This window comes from Rhinatrema bivittatum, chromosome 8, assembly GCF_901001135.1.
Source record: "Rhinatrema bivittatum chromosome 8, aRhiBiv1.1, whole genome shotgun sequence".
NCBI classification, from domain to species: domain Eukaryota; kingdom Metazoa; phylum Chordata; class Amphibia; order Gymnophiona; family Rhinatrematidae; genus Rhinatrema; species Rhinatrema bivittatum.
In genome coordinates this window covers 206,284,187-206,302,382 of record NC_042622.1, presented here as the reverse complement: position 1 = coordinate 206,302,382, position 18,196 = coordinate 206,284,187, and the positions used below count along the sequence as shown (strand labels likewise).

Below are 18,196 nucleotides of genomic sequence, written 5' to 3'. Positions count from 1 at the left end.
CTCGGGGGCAGTAATTGACACCCTACTCCGAGCACGCAAGTTCTCCACATCTCTAACATAAGGATTTGGAGAGTATTCGAAGCCTGGTGCGAGGGCCACGACATCATATCACACTCGATAAAAATTCCTGCGATTTTGGAATTCCTGCAGAACGGCCTACAGAAGGGATTGTCTCTCAACTCCATCAAGGTACAGGTGGCCGCATTGTCATGCTACGGAATCGAGAGCGGCAGCATAGTCTCACCCGGATGTCTCCCGCTTTCTAAAAGGAGTCAAGCAGATCCAACCACCCCTGAAATGGCCTGTGCCTCTTTGGAGTTTCAACCTGGTCCTAGATTTCCTAGCAGGAACCTCCTTCAGACCTCTCCGTGGCCTGTCTCTCCGACTATTAACACTGAAGACAGCCTTCCTGCTGGCAGTCTGTTCAGTTCGTCATATATCCGAGCTACAAGCACTGTCCTGCCGAGAGCCCGTTCCTCAGACTCACCCGGGAACCATCCAGTTATACACAGTTCTGTCGTTCCTCCCCAAAGTGGTGTCTCACTTCCATCTCAACCAAACCATCACCAGATGAGCATAAGAATTTGGAAGAGGCTCGAAGTCTACGCCATCTCAACGTCTGCAGGCTCCTAGTCCGATACCTGGCAAGGTCGGAATCCATACGAAAGACGGACCATCTATTCGTCCTTCACAGCGGGAAGAAGCAAGGGGAAGCGGCCTCGTGAGCAACCATAGCCCGCTGGATCAAAGAAGTCATCAAGGCAGCCTATGTAGAAGCAGGCAAGCCACTGCCTTTACAAGTCAAGGCCCATTCTACTAGAGCCCAGGCAGTGTCCTGGGTGGAAACCAAGATGCTGTCACCCGCCGAGATCTGCAGGGCGGCGACCTGGTCCTCCATCCACACCACCTCCTGGTTTTACTGCCTGGATGTTCAGGCTTGGGAGGACACAGCATTTGCAAGGGCAGTACTAAGTGGGTCACGGGCAGTCTCCCACCCGGTTCGGGAGTAGCTTTTATACATCCCATTTGTCCTGAGTCCATCTGCTACACGCTAGGAAATGGAGAAATTACTTGCCTGATTTCATTTTCCTTAGTGTAGACAGATGGATTCCGCATCCACCTCAGGAAGAAGGGTCTGAAATTCATCCTCTCCAGAGTATAAAACAAATATGGCCAGTGGACCATATCAAACACTTTTTCCACATCTGCGGAGAGTAGAACTGCGGGGGTATGTCCCTGTTGTACCCACCAGATAAGGTCAATAATCTTCAGGATATTGTCAGCCACCATCCTACCCGGAATAAAATCTGCCTGATCAGGATGTACTAATTTTGCCATGACTATTTAAATGATTGGTCAATATTTTGGCTAATATCTTCAAATCAATATTAAGGAGATGGGTTGATAAGACCCACATTCCAAAGTGTCACGGCCAGTTTTAGCCAGGATAGTAATCCTGGCTACATTGGATCCCAAAAACAATGATGTTCCTGAGCATAAGGAATTAAACAGAGCTAAGAGGGGAGGTCACTTCGTGTGTAAAGTTTTTATAAAATTGAGCAGTGAAACTATCCAAACCTGGGGCTTTATTAGATTTAAGGTCCTTGATCGCTTGTAGTACTTCAATCTTATTTCTTTTTCTAAAAAATGTTTTCCTCTTCTGATATACTAGGGATATTAACCTACTGTAAGTATGAGTCTATCCTTTCCTCCTGGATGCCTGCGTCCCTCTTATAACAAGTCACTGTAAAACTGCTGGAAGCATTGTTGAATTTCCTTGGGGGATGTCAAAGACCTATTTACATCATGAATCCTAGAAATTTGATTTTGGGCTACCTGCTTCAACCATTTAGCTAGGAGCCTACTGACCTTATTCCTCCATTCAAAGTGTTCCTGTTTTAAAAAATTCAACTGAAGGGAAATAGTGTCCAAATTTAAGGAGCAAAAGGAATTTCAAGCTTGTTGCAGCTTTAGGTAAATAGAATGGGAAGGATTGTGCTTATACATTGCTTTCCAGCAAGGCTATCTCTATCAATTTTGTTTTTTGAGCTAATTTCTCTTTTAGGAAAGTTGCCTGAGATATGAATCTACCTCTAAGCACAGCTTTTAGACATTCCCAATATAATGGAGGGTTTTGCATAGTGGCCCCATTAAATTTCTTGTATTCAGCAATAGCATCTTGTATTGTAGTACAAAAGGCCTCATCCTCCAATAGGGTATAGTTTAATTTCCAAAATCTCTTCCTGGAGTCTGTCATCTGTAATTCTATCCACACAAGGGTGTGACTTGTCCATGTTATCTGGCCTATATCCATCCTAGTAATCTTCTAAGAACTTTATCCACTAGGAAGAAATCTATCCGCGAATAGGCTCTATGAGGGTTGGAATAAAAGGTATAATTTCTATCATATGGATGTCTATGCCTCCATATGTCCAATAATTCCCATTTCTGGATAAAGGGCTTAAGGTGTTCCTCCCTGATTTTGCTCCCAGACCACCACCCATGGAGTTATCCAAGTGGGGTTGTACCATTAGATTAAAATCTGACGATCACAAAATGGCTCTCACCTTCTGCACTCAAAATGTTATCTAGGACATCTACAAAGGCGGGGTGCTCAACATTTGGGGCATAAATATTCAATAAGGAATAAATCTCCTTTCTCACTTCCATTTGCAATAATAAAAAATGCCCTCCAGGATCCTCTTGGATCTTTCGGACATGACACCAGAAATCTTTATGCAACAAAATTCACACCCCAGCATACTTAACTGATTTTGAGGCCGCTGCAAAACATTGTTGAGGAAATAATGGCCACTTCAATAGGCGCTCATAATGACGCTTTAAATGTGTTTCTTGCCCTGAGCCTCTGCCCAAAACAATTGCCATTTGCATGGGCTATTTAGGCCCCTATCATCTAATCCCATTACCACCCATGCCTTGTAAACTACTCATGTTCCATTTTTTACCCCCAAATATTATTGCTTCTAAGGAAGTGTTTGTGTATATTAAAGTATAATCGCAGACTAGCCTGTTAGAAATAACGATTATACAATGTAATTCCCTCCTCCCCCCGTACCCAAACATCGCTGCCATTCATCCATAGCAGATCTGCAGTCGCAGATGAAGGCGCATGCTCCCACTCTCCCCGAACCGGAATTGCCGAATAGGCCAATAAATTTACTTATCTGTGCAGAAATCAACCAAAATATAAATTATACAATATATATGTAACTACTGGAACTTGCCCATGAACTCAGCGTGAGATTCTCACATGCCATAAGAGAAAGGACTCCTCAGAAAGCAACAGGTTTTTCTTCACCCCTTTCCTGTGTCTTGCATTCTCAAGAGTCAGTTAAGTACATTGCATTTGCAATGTATCTACTTCAGCTGCTTGAGCATCTATTCTCATGTCTCAATCGTCAACTCATCTCCCGATCTCCAGCATTTCCTCGCACATATCCGCCATCATGGTAATCAGCTCTTTTTTTTATTAGCTTTCATGTCTTTCCTGAGCTCACTGAACCATTGCAGACATTCATCCCTGATGGGAAGTTCCGTTGGGCTCGCCTCAGCAGCACTGAAGTGGGGATCTTCCTCCTCTTTTGTAGAGATTAGGCTCGCTGCTTCTCTTTCCCCACCAGGTCCATCGTCAGTGTTCACATTTTTAGAATACTTACAGTATTTTTAGAATGCTTAGTCAGGGCCTTTTTTCTTCTGGGTCATCTTCAATCGTACAGCTACTGTGTGGAGATTGTTAATCAAGCCCAAAGTTGCTTATTAACTTGCGATTTCCCTGCTGATGGCTCGGGGATTTCAGGAGCTCTGATTCATGCGTCCATCTTGCTCCACGGTGCTCTTGGCAATTTCTATGGCTTTCAATTGCATAACTTGTTGAGTGATGGGTAATCCTTTTGCGCATGTCTGCGTCATAAAACGCAGCTTCATCAGCTTCTGGAAATCTTCCTTTCTTAGGCCCTGTAAAGCATTTGGTTGCTTTGCACGAGAATACGGAATTACGAACATTTGCTTCACTAATGTCAAAATGTCTACTCTCAGCTCAGTTTCCATGTTCTTCTGCATACACAATAACTTTTCGTTTCAATACGGCTTCGTTGTGCAATCGTTTTGCCAACATTTGATGTGAAATGAGGGATCAAAATGAAAGAAATTCAATTACCGGTACTCAACTTTTTATGTAAGTGGTTTCAAACAACCGAAATGTCCTACCGGTAGTTGTTGTTGAGCGAGCTTCACTATAATGAAATAATGGTAGCTCCACACTTGGAAAGCGTGCCACTTTATTCAACAATAGAGCAAAGTGGAGTAATAGTAAAGCTTGGAGGTGAAATTTCTGCGTAAAAACAAATGTGTGATGCCGTTTGCAAAGTGTGGGAAAATTCAGAAAAACTTGTGATTCTAAGATGCACCCTGTTTTTAGAGATGTTTATGTGGGCGGAAAAAAGGTGCCTCTTAGAATTGAAGAAATACGGTAAATATATATTTTTCTAGGAAGATTGTCAGTAAAGCTCTACTCTGATGCTGCTTAAGGCGGGGGACTGTTATCACTCGCTCCATTCCTGAAATTAATTTTAGGTGAAAAGAACTTGCAGCATTTTACTTTGAAATTTCCTGAGCTTAAGATTCCATATGGAATACTTTATTCTTGTAGCTTTTAGTTGATTTGGAGCCACCCTTGGGGCTCTGGTCCTTCAATAGCCAAGTGGGGTTTTTAACCTCCTTTCCTGCCCAGCCATTGCTGCCACAGGCCTTGGGTAAGAGTCAGGCTGTGGTGCCCTCAATTGGCTGGGAAATGTGTGCCCCATGCCTGACCTGTAAGTGCTGGTTGTATGATGGAGACCCTTCCAGAGGCTGTGAGAACTGCTTTCACAGCATCCTTAGCCAGCCGGAGTATGAGCTAGGCTCAGAAATCAAATCTTTTGTACTCTTTAAATCTGGTCATTGAAGTTGTCAAATGAAGAGGAACACTGTGTTTTCTTCTCATGTTTCAGACTAACAAAAAAACTGGTAAGCTCATGATAAATCTCTACACAGACAAAGAGACTGGCAAGCCAAAGGGAGAAGCAACAGTATCTTTTGATGATCCTCCATCAGCAAAAGCAGCTATTGACTGGTTTGATGGTAAGAGATATGTTTTGAGAGCAACTTCTGGATGTACTTTCACAATGGTACAGTTAATCTGAGCAGTCCTGCAGTATATTTCAACACAGTGAATGTTTGACTTGGTGGTCTGGAGATATAATGGAGCTATTGTGTGTATTTTTCAGCAATGTTTACTTATACATCATACAACTTTAATTTTGAAAGTAGTAAATAAAAAAATTACAAAAGAACAAGTGTCAAAAGCTGATAACTTTTTTAAATATTTCATTTCCTTTATTAAAACATAACCCATTTGTTCTATACCATGATTCAGCTTTTCTTTTCCACTTTTGGTAGAGAGAATAGAAAATATATGCTGAAGTACAATAAGGTGCAGTTCCAAAAAATGCTGTGCACTGATCTTTTTGGAACACACGCCCAACTGGATCTGAATGGGACATAGCCAGTATGACCCAGTAATCTGGTATGATCAATGATGTCACCTGACATGGTTCTGTGTATGACAGCTCAGGTGTATTGGGAATAAATAGATGCTTAACTTGGATTTAATTTAAGTGATCAAGATTACACATCACTTTTGAAATTTGCCATAGTACATGGTCATTTAAGGGCATCCTCATTTTAGTTTAATTGCAGTCTACACCCATGTTGATCTGAGACAGACTAATGGTAAATAGACCCCTAATGTAAATGTACAGACACTTCTAAGGCCTGACCTTTCCTCTTCAAAATATGGGTTACTTTTAATTTGTTCTGTTTCCCCTGTACTTATGACAGGAAAGTACCTTGTCAAAAATGTGAAATGAATCTTCCTTTCTGTCACTGTTGACTTGTCCTTTAATTGTACTGGAGCTTAATTTTAATTTTTCAGGAAAGGAATTCCTTGGTAATGTAATTAAAGTTTCATTTGCAACAAGGAGACCCGAGTTCATGCGAGGAGGAGGAAGTGGTGGTGGCGGCGGCGGGGGACGACGGGGTGGAGGTACAGATTTTTTCCAAAAATTGAATTTTTGCCTATTTATGAAAAAGCTCAACTTCTAAATGGATTTTCCCTTTCAATATTCATACTGTGCACAAGAAAATTCAAAGGGTACAGTTTTGTTTAATACATTTGTAATATTAGCAAACAGAGCCCTTAAACATATTCTGAGCTGGTAGATCTTTCAGAGAAGAGGGAATAGGTTGACACTCTCTCTCAGAACTGATCTAGGTGTGTCCATCCTTTTCCTTATCTTGACTGGAGCAAGGGATATATGGAACAACTTAAGTGTAGTTGGGCTATAAAAGATGATTACCATGATTGGTGTGGTTAAACTTGGGAAAGGGAGAGCAGAAGTTTTTATAAAACTTTTTTATATGCTACAAGTGCTTTATCCTTCTATTAGCAGTTTAGAAGATTGCCGAGTCCAAGAAGCATTGAAGCTGCTGCTCCTGCATAGTATTTTCTATACATAATTCATGTCAAGTCTACAGCCCAAGCTGTTTTCTTATGTGCATTTCAATCTTTTTGCAGTTTAATTTTGGCTTTTTAAATGTGGATTTGTAGCATGCCTCTTATAAATGTTCAAGGTAGCTTACAGCATTTTTTCCACATTGGGGTACCACAAATCCCTTTCCCAAGTGGGTACCCAAGGCAATTGGGGGAAATAGTGATTCACCCAAGGTTAAAGTGTCTGTGGGAAGTGAGATTTGAATCCTGGTTTTCCTGGATTTTGACTAACTACAGTAACATTTCCATTTATTGGAAAGGATGCTGAAAACAAATTGCTAACTCCCATGAATTAACATTTCTTTTACATATAAAAGTTGATCTTTAAGTATTTCTGCCAGTTTAACCCTAATTTGCTGCACTACCTGCAAACTTCTGTATTTTGAATAATTATTGGTAAAGTGTTTTTAGTAATGAAGGGGGGCATGCACTCCATGGCAACTATTTTTATGTGATACTGTCCTCAAATAGAGATACTCTTACCTAGTCCCCGCTGTCCTAAAGTGAACGTGCAACACTTAATGTAAATTCTAGAAGATGATAAAAATGCAGCAGCAGTTAGCTGATGGAAGGAATACTTAGTATAGAATTGCTGACAAACATTTAAACATGTGATATGGGTTCTCCAGATTTAAAAATTAAACTTGATCTTAACTGATTTGTATGTAAAATCCATAGTTCGTTGGATTTCTGAAATACTGTGACTTAAGCAGAGCTTGTGTTCATAGCCAATTTTGAGGCCAGCCTAGGAACACTGGCAATATGACACAAACTGAAAATGTAAGTTCAAAAGGGGGTGTTAGGATATGGCCTTTCCATTCCCTATTAGAGAGAAAAAAAAAGCATAACTATGCTGCATACTGCCATACAGATGACCTGGATTCAATCAGAGCAGTGGCCTATGAACCAGGAGACCAGGGTTCGAGTCCTGCTGTTGCTCCTTGTGACCTTGGGCAAGTCACTTTACCCTCAATTGCCTCAGGTACAAAAAATTTAGACTGTAAGCCCTCTGGGGATAGAGAAATACCTACAGTACCTGAATGTAAACCGATGTGATATCCCGATTGAGATCGAATGTTGGTATATAATAATAATAAATAAATAAATTCTTAGGTCAGGTTTCTCATTCCTGACATAGGCTGAGAATGATGTGGTGGCAACACTTACAGCTTTGGGGGAGGGAGGCAGGAAATGGGATCTGTCATCCTACAACTGCGGTTCCTAGTGGCCAGATATTTTTTTGCCTATTAAAGAGTTCAGAATGAGTTCCAGTTTGTGGCCCTTTGCTGAGGACTATTGGTGTAGTGACTGGGCTAAATAAGTTGGCAGGGGATATAACTAGGCAAAAAAAATCCCAGTATAGTTGTGAATGAAGGCTTATGACACCAGATCCCAACCCAGTTGAGCTGGAAGCAGAAGGTGCAATATGTATTGTATACAGGAACATCGGTATAGAAAAATTAAAAATAAATAAAGGAACAGGGGAAACTGCCAGGTCACAAAAAAGTTTCCTCCCTTTTTTTTTTTCCCCCTTGCTAAAAAAAAAACTCCAACACTCCTCTAGGAAGTTATCCTATTTTGTCATTCCCACTTTTATGAATTTTAAATTGGAGTATGGCCGAGGCTTCTGAGAACGGGAAGCAGGTATCACCCCTACACGTTAAAGGCAGGAATACAGCATGCACAGCTGAAGAGTAATGTTAGAGTTGGGTATGGCCACATTTTATTACAAAAGTATAAAATTAATACTGACAAAAATGAATTGGAATAAGACCAAAATATTCAATCGAGCCACCTGAATTGATATTTTGATAAATCTAGCTATTGCTACCATTTTAAGGTTTAAAAACAATGTATGTCGTAAGCAGAGAGACTCTCAACAGACTGCGCTATTACGTGACATAACCTTGTTAACACAAGCACACTCCAGACATCCCGCCCGTGACACTCTCGCACAGCTCCAGGCCAAGCGCACTGCACTACATATGCTGGACGCAGAACAGGTTGCTCATGCCATGCTAAGGGTTAAACAACGTTATTTTGAAGGACATAATAAGGCAGGGAGACATTTAGCGTGCTTATTAAAGCAGCGTACCTATTTGACAACTATAGCTAAGGTGCGGGACAGACAGGGTACGATTTTAACTGCGACTCGGGATATCCGACAATGCTTCACTAAATTTTATACACAGTTATATGCCGCGGATCAGTCCATCACCGCAGCGCAGGTGGATTGTTATTTAGACTCTGTGCCGCTCTCCTCACTCACTAAGTCGCAACAAAGTTATTTAGATGCGCCCATACATGCTATGAGGTACAGGAGGCTATCAAGGACCTTAAAGCTGGCAAATCGCCGGGACTGGATGGCTTCTCCAGAGGTTACTATAAAACGTTTAGCACCCATTTAGTCGATCCCCTGACTGAGTTTTTTAATGGCCTGCGGGATGGTGCATCTCTACCTTTACATTCTAATGTGGCGGGCATAACTGTCTTGCCGAAACCAGGGAAGGACCCCACCCAATGCGGGTCGTACCGTCCCATATCCCTGATAAACGTTGATTTAAAAATCCTGGCTAAAGTGTTGGCGGCTAGACTTAATTCCTTCCTCCCTCTCTTAGTTCACAGTGGCCAGGTCGGCTTCATCCCACACAGGATGGCAGCTGACAATGTCCGTAAGGTCACGGATGCGTTATGGTGGGCCAACACGACTAAGGTCCCCCTGGTACTAATGGCCATTGATGTGGAGAAGGCCTTTGATTTAGTGCACTGGGACTTTCTGTTTGCCACATTGGAGAAAATGTCCTTCGGCCCACATTTCCTGCGGTGGATCCAGTGCTTATATCAGGATCCCAGTGCACGAATCAAGGTCAATGGGCGATATGGGGACCTTTTCTCAGTTAGACGAGGGACGCGGCAGGGATGCCCCTTGTCGCCATTGTTGCTTGCCCTGTTTTTGGAACCTTTGGCAACCCGGATACGTGGGTCCGATTTTATATTTGGTGTACCTATGGAGCCCTTCCCCATGAAGATATCGCTCTTTGCCGACGATATCCTCTTAACACTCACTCGTCCCCTGACCTCTATCCGGGGGGTCACGGAGGAATTGCTGGAGTTTAGTGCGGTGTCAGGCTTCAAGGTAAATATGGATAAGACAGAGATTCTAAATGTCACTGCCTCAGCTGAGGTCATGGGAGAATTGGCCACACATTACTCCTTCAAAATTGCCGCTAAGGTGTTGAAATATTTGGGAGTGCACATTGGGGCTGATCTTAGCGAGTTATTTCGCCTCAATTATTTACCACTGTTGAAAAATATTAAACATGATCTCCATGTCTGGGATAGAGGACAATATTCATGGCTGGGCAGGGTAGCCATTGTCAAAATGAATGTCATCCCTCGTTTTTTATATTTCTTTCATACCATTCCCATTTTCATCTCTACGGCGATACTTCGCTCCTGGCAGAAGATTCTTTTCGACTTCATCTGGCGCAGGCGTCCGCCGAGGGTGTCCCAGCGTCTACTGTTTCAACCGCGCGACCATGGAGGACTGGGTGTTCCGAATTTAACCTGGCTGTATGTGGCCGCTCAATTGAAAGCCATCCCTGACGCCCACGGGCGTAAATCTCTAAAACAATGGGCCATTTTTGAGGAACGGATTTTGGGTGGCATGCCACTGACAGAATTAATCTGGCAACCGCGACATACTTGGATAACGACGGGGTCGCAGACGATGGCCCTGGATACTATGCTGCGTATTTGGGATAACTGGAAGGTGAAACTAGTTGGCGACCGTAGTTATTATCACTCAACTGGCCTTTATCACCACTCGCACTTTCCAGCGGGCCGTCAACATGGCATATTCCGGACATGGAGGTTAAAGGGGATCAGCCGCATTGAACATCTACTCAAGGGTGAGACCTTAATGTCTTGGAGGGAGTTACAGACTTTATAAATTGCCTTCCACAGACTTCTTAGCGGGGAGTCAAATCCTGCACTTTCTCCATTCGCCTTGCGTCTTGGACTCCCTAAAACGTGGAAAGTCCTCTTTTGAAAATCTTTGTGTGGCGGCAGATAAAACCCGGGGGATGATATCTAAAATTTACAATCTCTTGGCTACCACTGATGAAGGGCCTTTTCCACATATGGACAACTGGGAGAAAGATTTGGAATTGCCCCTCACTCGAAAAGACTGGTTACATATCTACCGGCAGGCACGCCAGTGCTCTGTGTCAGCAGCCTACCAGGAAAATTGTTATAAAATGATAACCCGTTGGTATCTTACACCTCAAACCTTACAGCGCAGCTACCCGCACCTGGATGCCCACTGTTGGAGAGGGTGTGGACAATTGGGGACATTCTATCATGTTTGGGTTTGTCCAAAAGTTCAGCAATTATGGTCTGAGGTAGCGCACTGGCTGGAGAATTTAATAGGTGCTTCAGGTGTTTTGAAGGCCAGCTTTATGCTTCTTCATCACCCACCCCTCACTCTAGGAAAGACACAGATACTTCTGTCATCAAATCTTTATTGCAACCCGTCTGACAATAGCCAGCTTATGGAAACAATCTGGAGTGCCCTCGTTGAAAATGGTCCAGCACAAAGTACACCTTGCGTGTAAGATGGCTGCGATAACAGCGGAACTTCATGCGGACACCACCAAATTTCAAGCAGTCTGGTTACCTTACTTGGAATGGGAAAAACATCAAGCCACGTTGACTAATGCTTAGAGTTATATACCTTGTACACAATGTTTAGGTACCTTTGCCTGCCCGGACATGCAGGTTTGTTTCCTCACTTACAGGCCTATCCTGTAAAGTGCGGCCGCGTTTACCCTGCTCCTAAGCCGCTTTTAACTCGCGTTCCGGCCGCGTTAGCCCTTCCTGCGATCCCGAATCCCCTTTAACCTACTCCTACCGCGTCCTAAATTCCCCGGGCAACCCCTTCCGCCCGCGGCATGTATATTGCATGCAAACGAGCGAATTAGCTCGATATTGCATGCAAACAAGCCAATTAGCTATTCCCTAGCATCCCGTAACCCGCACCCCGACTATCGCTATCTTTCCCTGCCGTTTTGTCGCGCGATTAACCTGCAAACTTACCGCCTACCCTGACCCAGGCGGTAGAGGCATGGGTAATGGTAGGTGGAAAGCTTTCCCCCAGCCCCCGCTCACCTGCCCCGGCCGCGATCATGGGTGCCGGTCTCTGTGGCAGCCCCAGTCCTCTCCCCTGCTCCCGAAGCCAAAAAAAAAAAAAGCGAAAAAAACGTTGCAGCCCCCCTCCGATGTCCGGACTGGGGCTGCCACGGAGACTGCAACGGCAAAGCGACTTTTCGGGTTTTTTTTGCTTCGCCGCTGTCAGTGTCTCCCCCTCCTCCCGGAGCAAGGCTGCCTTTCGCGCCCTGCTCCGAGAGGAGGGGGGACACTGACAGCGGCGAAGCAAAAAAAAAACCGAAAAGTCGCTTCGCCGCTGTCAGTGTCTCCCCCTCCTCCTGGAGCAAGGCTGCTTTTTGCACCCTACTCCGAGAGGAGGGGGGACACTGACAGCGGGGAAGCAAAAAAAACCAAAAGCAAAGAAGTAAGTCTCTTCGCCGCTTCCCTCCTCCCGGAGCAAGGCTGCTTTTCGTGCCCTGCTCTGGGAGGAGGGAAGAGTGAAGCGGCGAAGCGACTTACTTTTTGCTTTTGGTTTTTTCGCTTCCTGGTATCTGTCATTTCAAATGACATTTGAAATGACAGATACCAGCGTGGCGTGAAGCCTTAGGCCCGCGCACCCAGGATACTGTATAGGCGCTCTATCCAGTAAAATGGGTTGCGCGGGCCTAACGCTTCACGGGCATTTATTAGCCGCGGCATGCATTTGCATGCAATTAGAGTTCAGGATCGAGCGGTAGGTGAGCTGCACTGTGCGGGCGGTAACCGCGGGTGCCGCAGGCACTAACGCAGCTCTTCCTACCGCTCGGTACTGGATAGGCCTGTTAGGTTGGTCGAAAATTCTTATTTTAACACTATTGTTAGGCCCCTGATTTTTTTTTATTTTTTTTTTTTTTTGGCTGCTGAGCACATGGATATGGGGAGGGGGGGTACTTGTGATACGGGAATTTTGTCACACATGTAGTACTGATGCTAAATGTTGCATTGTTTATCTTGTTCCCTGTTGGACAAATTAATAAAAATTATAAGTAAAAAAAAAACAAACAATGTATGTAACGTGTACTGATCTAAGACATGTCCCTAAAGTAATGACTGCATTCCTTGTTCTGACTATGCTGATCTCTTGTAATTGTTCCTACAGGTTACAGGGGAGGTGGTGGTGGCTATGGTGGTCGAGGGGGATATCAAGGTGGTGGAGCACCAAAGAATGGGGACTGGGTTTGCCCTAACCCGTAAGCCAAAATCTTTATTTTTCACCATGAAATGTGTTCTGTACTTCTGACTGCAGATGGAAAAATAATTGAGGCTCTTTAATGTGGCACAGGAGAAAATGCAGCTTAACATATTTAAAAAGTGGGTATTTGTGGCCTTTGGGACTGTGCTGCTTGTTGTAGATATGAAGTCATGTAGCTCTGACTTAAACACTCATTCCATCCTGGCAGAAAAATAATAGAAAAAAAAGATGAGAGTTTAGTGTTAGCTGGCAACAACATTGTTGTCAATTTAAGTTTTATTGACATTTTTCCAGTAAGTAGCACATTTATTGCTTTGTTTTGTACACATCAGATATGCTTTACATAGATTCGTGTAGCATTGTTTATGAATCTTAATGGTTGTCGTCTCATTGTTGTTTTCAAAAAAGACCTAATAGAGGTATTTGTAGACAAATCTAAAATAGCTAAATTTTATATTAATGGTGGATTTTGAACAAGTGATAACAAACCTAAATAGCTCAAGATTCCCAAATTTAATTCCTTCATATAAAGACTTAGGATGATGTCCATTTCCTAGGTTTTATGCAGTATAATTTCTAACTGGCTGACAAAATAAAGATGATTAGATATGGCAGCACATTCAAAATGGTCCTGCATAGTATCTTCAGATTGATCCTGTGTGCTTACATATTTATATTTTCTTAAATTGGTAGTTTATGCTTTAGATATTCTATAATTGCAAACTATACAGGAGTTTTAAGCCTGGACCGTAGAAACTTCAGAATCTGGATTCTGTGAATTCCTAGCGCTTAGCCCAGATGCAAGTGTTTAATTCATTTCTAATTAAATATTAGTAATTTAATATTAGTAACTTTCTCTAGCATTCCTCCCATGATATTTTGGTTTTAAGGCAGTTTCCATTTATTTTGGCTGTAAATTCCTAAAGTGTATCAGAGTAGGTAGGCATGCTATAACTGCTCTGCTCATGTTTATTTTTGGAGCATTAATGCATAGGCCTAAGACAATAAATTTTGTGAACACCTGATGCATAGCAAAGAGACTTTTTAAATTTTAAAATTATGCCACAATGGCTTCTGTAAGTCTTTTATAATGGGTGCAATGTGCTCTTCCTGTGGCAAGATTGTTTGCATTACTGTTGATGATTTTTACTAGTCAAACAAGTTGTCAGGGTTTCTCTTTTGCTTGCCGAAAATCTGACTATTTTTTTAAAATCCTGTAAATTTTAACTTTTGGAGAAATCTATAAATTACATAATTTATCACATGCTGTGAAACCTTAATATGGTCTCACATTTGGTTTTTATAATTCTCATTTTAAAACTATTGCAGACATATATCTCTGAATGCAGGATTGCTGGTACCTTTTATATGACTGAAAACTTACTGAATACAATTTTCCCTTATAGATCATGTGGAAATATGAATTTTGCACGAAGAAATTCCTGCAATCAGTGTAATGAGCCCAGACCAGAAGATGCACAGTCAGGTGGGAAAATAATGGTTGTGTGACTGTTCCTGTATGACAAACAGTTCAGGATCTTGAGCTTAATCTGGTATTTCTAACTTTCTTTTATGCATTGCAGACCGTGGCAGAGGAGGATATGGCGGCGACAGAGGTTTTAGAGGCCGTGGTGGTAGAGGTGGAGACAGAGGTGGTGGATATGGGGGCAAAATGGGAGGAAGGTAAGGATCATTTCTGAACAGATCTGTTAAGTCTTCATTGCTGAGCTGTTTGTGCCCTCAGGTGATTCATGTGACAAATACTGAAGGCCTATATCACAAAGTAAAAACTCTTTCAGAGGCGTGGAATATTTATTTATTTATTTATTTATAACTTTTATATACCGGCATTCGTAAAAAACATCATGTCGGTTTACATTTAACTGAGAGGAAATTACAATGATAGGTGGAGGAAAGATAGTTAAAAGGTAAGTTAACTTTACTGTGGAGTCAACGTGCGTCACAGTTAAAACGAGATTACATATAATAAACCATATTAGACAAAATTAATTATGTACAAGGGGGAGATAGTGCGAGGGATAGGGGGTGGGGGGTGAAGCGCAAGGGGAGGTGGAGGAGGAGGGGATGAGGGAAGCGATAGGCGGCAGAGGAGTGCAAGGGGGAATACAGCTTGCCGGGGCAGTGAAATGTAGGGCATTTTGTAACAAAGGTTTACAATCTGGTGCACCACATTTCACAGATGGAGGTGGAAGACAGGCCCATCTGAAATATTCTGGCACAGAAGCAAGAAGGCCCAGTTCAAAGGCAGTTAAAATGATGCAGGAGAACCTATAAAGATCAGATCCAGGTAGTCTGCTAGAAGGATCAGTAGAAAAGTTCTTGATCCTGCATTCCTCTTGCCAGAGCCACGTGGCCTAGGTATTCTGGGAAGAAGCTCTTATAGTGGAGAATCCAGATTACAAATATCAGGAAATAGATATGAGGGAGGTGACGTTTTCCAAGAGTTGCATAAAGCTGAATATGAATTATGGTTTTCTTTGTAATTTAAAAAAAAAAACAAAAACCTGTTTCTTGTAGGAGTGACTTCAGAAGTGATCAGCGCAATAGACCATATTGAAGACCACTGGGAACATCGACATTTTTGATGCATTTTGATCCATGAAATTGCAAGTTTCACCTGCTGCTTTTACTTGTGGTCTCCTCTTGGGTAGTGGAATTATGTGAGGATTTTTTTTGTTTTCTGGTGGGAGGGTGGAAACATTGAGGGGGTGGATTGTTTGTTTTTATTTCTCTTCAAAAGTTACATAATTTCATTTTAATTTCTAACATTTCCTCCGCTCAAAAGGCTATAAAAAGCAACAGAACTGGAACTACAAGTACCGCCAAATTCTACAAATGTTTTCTAATAGAACAATAAAGCCTGATTGTTTTTATTTGTGAAAACATGTCTGTCTCACTCTGCTTTTTGACTATGCTCTCTCGTGGATTTGTATAGTAGACAGTCTTTAGAGAGGTAGCTGTATTAATCTGGTGTAACAAAATATACTGAGGTGAATGGCATCTTATAGACTAACCAGTTTGGTCTTCGAAAGCTCACATCTCAGAGTCCACTTTGTCAGATGTGTGGTAGACATTCAAATTCAGCAAATTTGCTCAGTCAAAATGATCACAAATCCCATCTTCTAGTAATTCAGTCAGTGTATAAGTATACTTTGCTTGATTTGATTCTAGGATACCATACCAATGATTAGTCCCATAAAGTCAGCTTTTAACTTTGGTTATATAAGTAACTGTTATGAAAAAAGGCAGAGTTAAATGCCTCTGAGCCAGAGGCTGGCACTGAGGGAAACAATGTCAAAACTTTGGGCAAACATTGGAAAAATGTGCATTCTCCTGACTCTTTGGTATGACCCTTATCTTGAAGGGAATGCAATAAAATATCCTAAAAGGAATACAGTGTTTAGTGGGAAAAAAGCTTGAGCTTCTGTTTTCACTATATAATATCAATATAAACCTAGAATTTAGTGATGGATAAGAACTATTAGGCCTACCTAGTCAACCCATTTTCATTCCTGGTACAATAATGGATCCCAGTTCTCTGGCATGCCCCTCATTTCTCACTCTATATCATATAATTAATAACACTTAGATTTGTGGCTCGAATGCCTGACTGTGTACTTGTTTCATTAAATTTTCATATCAAACTCTTGACCACCCCAAGCTTTTAGATCACTCCTAGGCAGTACTACAACTATCCAATTTATACCACAAACACCCAGTACATGATCAGTAGCTTATAGTTCAACTTGTATGCTCTAAATTGAAAATGAACCTTGGATCCAGCTTGTTGAACACCCCTTTCATCATGAACATTCGCCTTCCACAAGGGTAAGGAGAAACTCTACATATATTGGTTTGATTAATGTATTTGTTACAGTAAATGTTATCCCCTTCTTATCCTCTTCAGTCAGGGCTGGTGCAAATAATTTTTCCACCTTAGATGACAGTGCCTCCCTTCTCCCCAGCTATCCACCACTGTGTACCTCTCATGTCACTACCTTTCAAGTACCTGCCACTACACCCATACCTCTTCCAAAGCATTGCGGTGATAACAGGAGCAGCACTGCTGCTTGTGTAGAAGCTCAACAGGTCACCTTGTTGCAGATTGTTTCTATTCAGACTTGCCTTTTTGCCCTGACAAAAAATGTTTTGATTGTGAAATGCCCTTTGGGTTTACACACTATGTAATGGCAAATTTATGATTCATTAAAGTATGGGATAAACTGCATTATCCCAGGACAAGCAGGATGCTAGTCCTCACATATGGGTGACATCAGTAATCAGTTTCTAGAAACTTTTGACTGGCACTGTGTGCCCACTGAGCATGCTCAGCATGCCATGATATTCCTGGCCACAGGGGTCTCCCTTCAGTCTTCTTTTTTCCACGGAGCCATTAGCCTCGCGGGTATTAGGAGTCCTCTGAGGTAAAATTTACCTCATAAAAAAGTTTGAAAAAAACTTAGGAAAAACATTAAAACCGCAGGGAATCTCCCGTGTTAACATCGCGGTAAGTTTTTCTATCACCTTTTTGCCGGTTCTGTACTGTTTTTTGCCTTCAAGTCGTCGACGACTGTCCGACTTAATTATGGCCTCAGGTTTCAAAAAATGCCTGATCTGTTGCCGGAATATGTCCATCACAGACCCGCACTTAGAATGTGTGTTGTGGCTGGGAGAAAAGCACGACGTGTTAACTTGTGTAAAATGTGCTGAAATGACGCCGAAAGGGAGAAAACTCCGGATGGAGAAAATGGAACACTTGTTCCAATTACAATTGATGCCTTCGTCAACATCCACCCAATCGTCTCCAGCTGGAGTGATCCGCAAGGTCATGTTAAAGTGAACACCCGATGAGGCAGGGGATAGGGCATCGCCAACCCCATCTACATCGTCGTTCAGGTCTGTATCGATCATTGAAAAGACCGCCGAAAGTAAGCAGAAACATCTGCATCGGAGGCCGCACGACCCGGACATCAACCCGATACCCGGTGATCCATCGAGGGTTCCTGGGTCCCAATCTAAGAAACCTCGCAGGACCGAAACATCACCGATGCCTTCTAAACCACGGCGATCCCCACCGCCATCTGTGCTGGGAACCGTACTTCCTCAGGGCCCTGGGGAAGTACCGGAATCGCCCTCACTGCCTCCCCCCATAGCTGCTCTGGTCTCACTAGCTATGCGGGCGGAAC

At 42.6% G+C, this 18,196-nt stretch overlaps 1 protein-coding gene across 4 annotated transcripts in view; it reads left to right on the top strand.

Moving 5' to 3' along the window:
• Window positions 1–15,895, top strand: part of TAF15 (TATA-box binding protein associated factor 15) — a 208,388-nt gene extending 192,493 nt beyond the window's left edge. For all 4 annotated transcript variants that reach the window (XM_029612772.1, XM_029612771.1, XM_029612769.1 and 1 more), the window contains 6 exons: window positions 5,010–5,139; window positions 5,993–6,103; window positions 12,897–12,987; window positions 14,396–14,475; window positions 14,573–14,672; window positions 15,528–15,895. In XM_029612772.1, the coding sequence (XP_029468632.1) occupies window positions 5,010–5,139; window positions 5,993–6,103; window positions 12,897–12,987; window positions 14,396–14,475; window positions 14,573–14,672; window positions 15,528–15,567 (552 nt within the window). In that variant the 3' untranslated portion in view covers window positions 15,568–15,895. The remainder of the gene's footprint in view (window positions 1–5,009; window positions 5,140–5,992; window positions 6,104–12,896; window positions 12,988–14,395; window positions 14,476–14,572; window positions 14,673–15,527) is intronic.
• The last annotated feature ends 2,301 nt before the right edge of the window (window positions 15,896–18,196 follow it).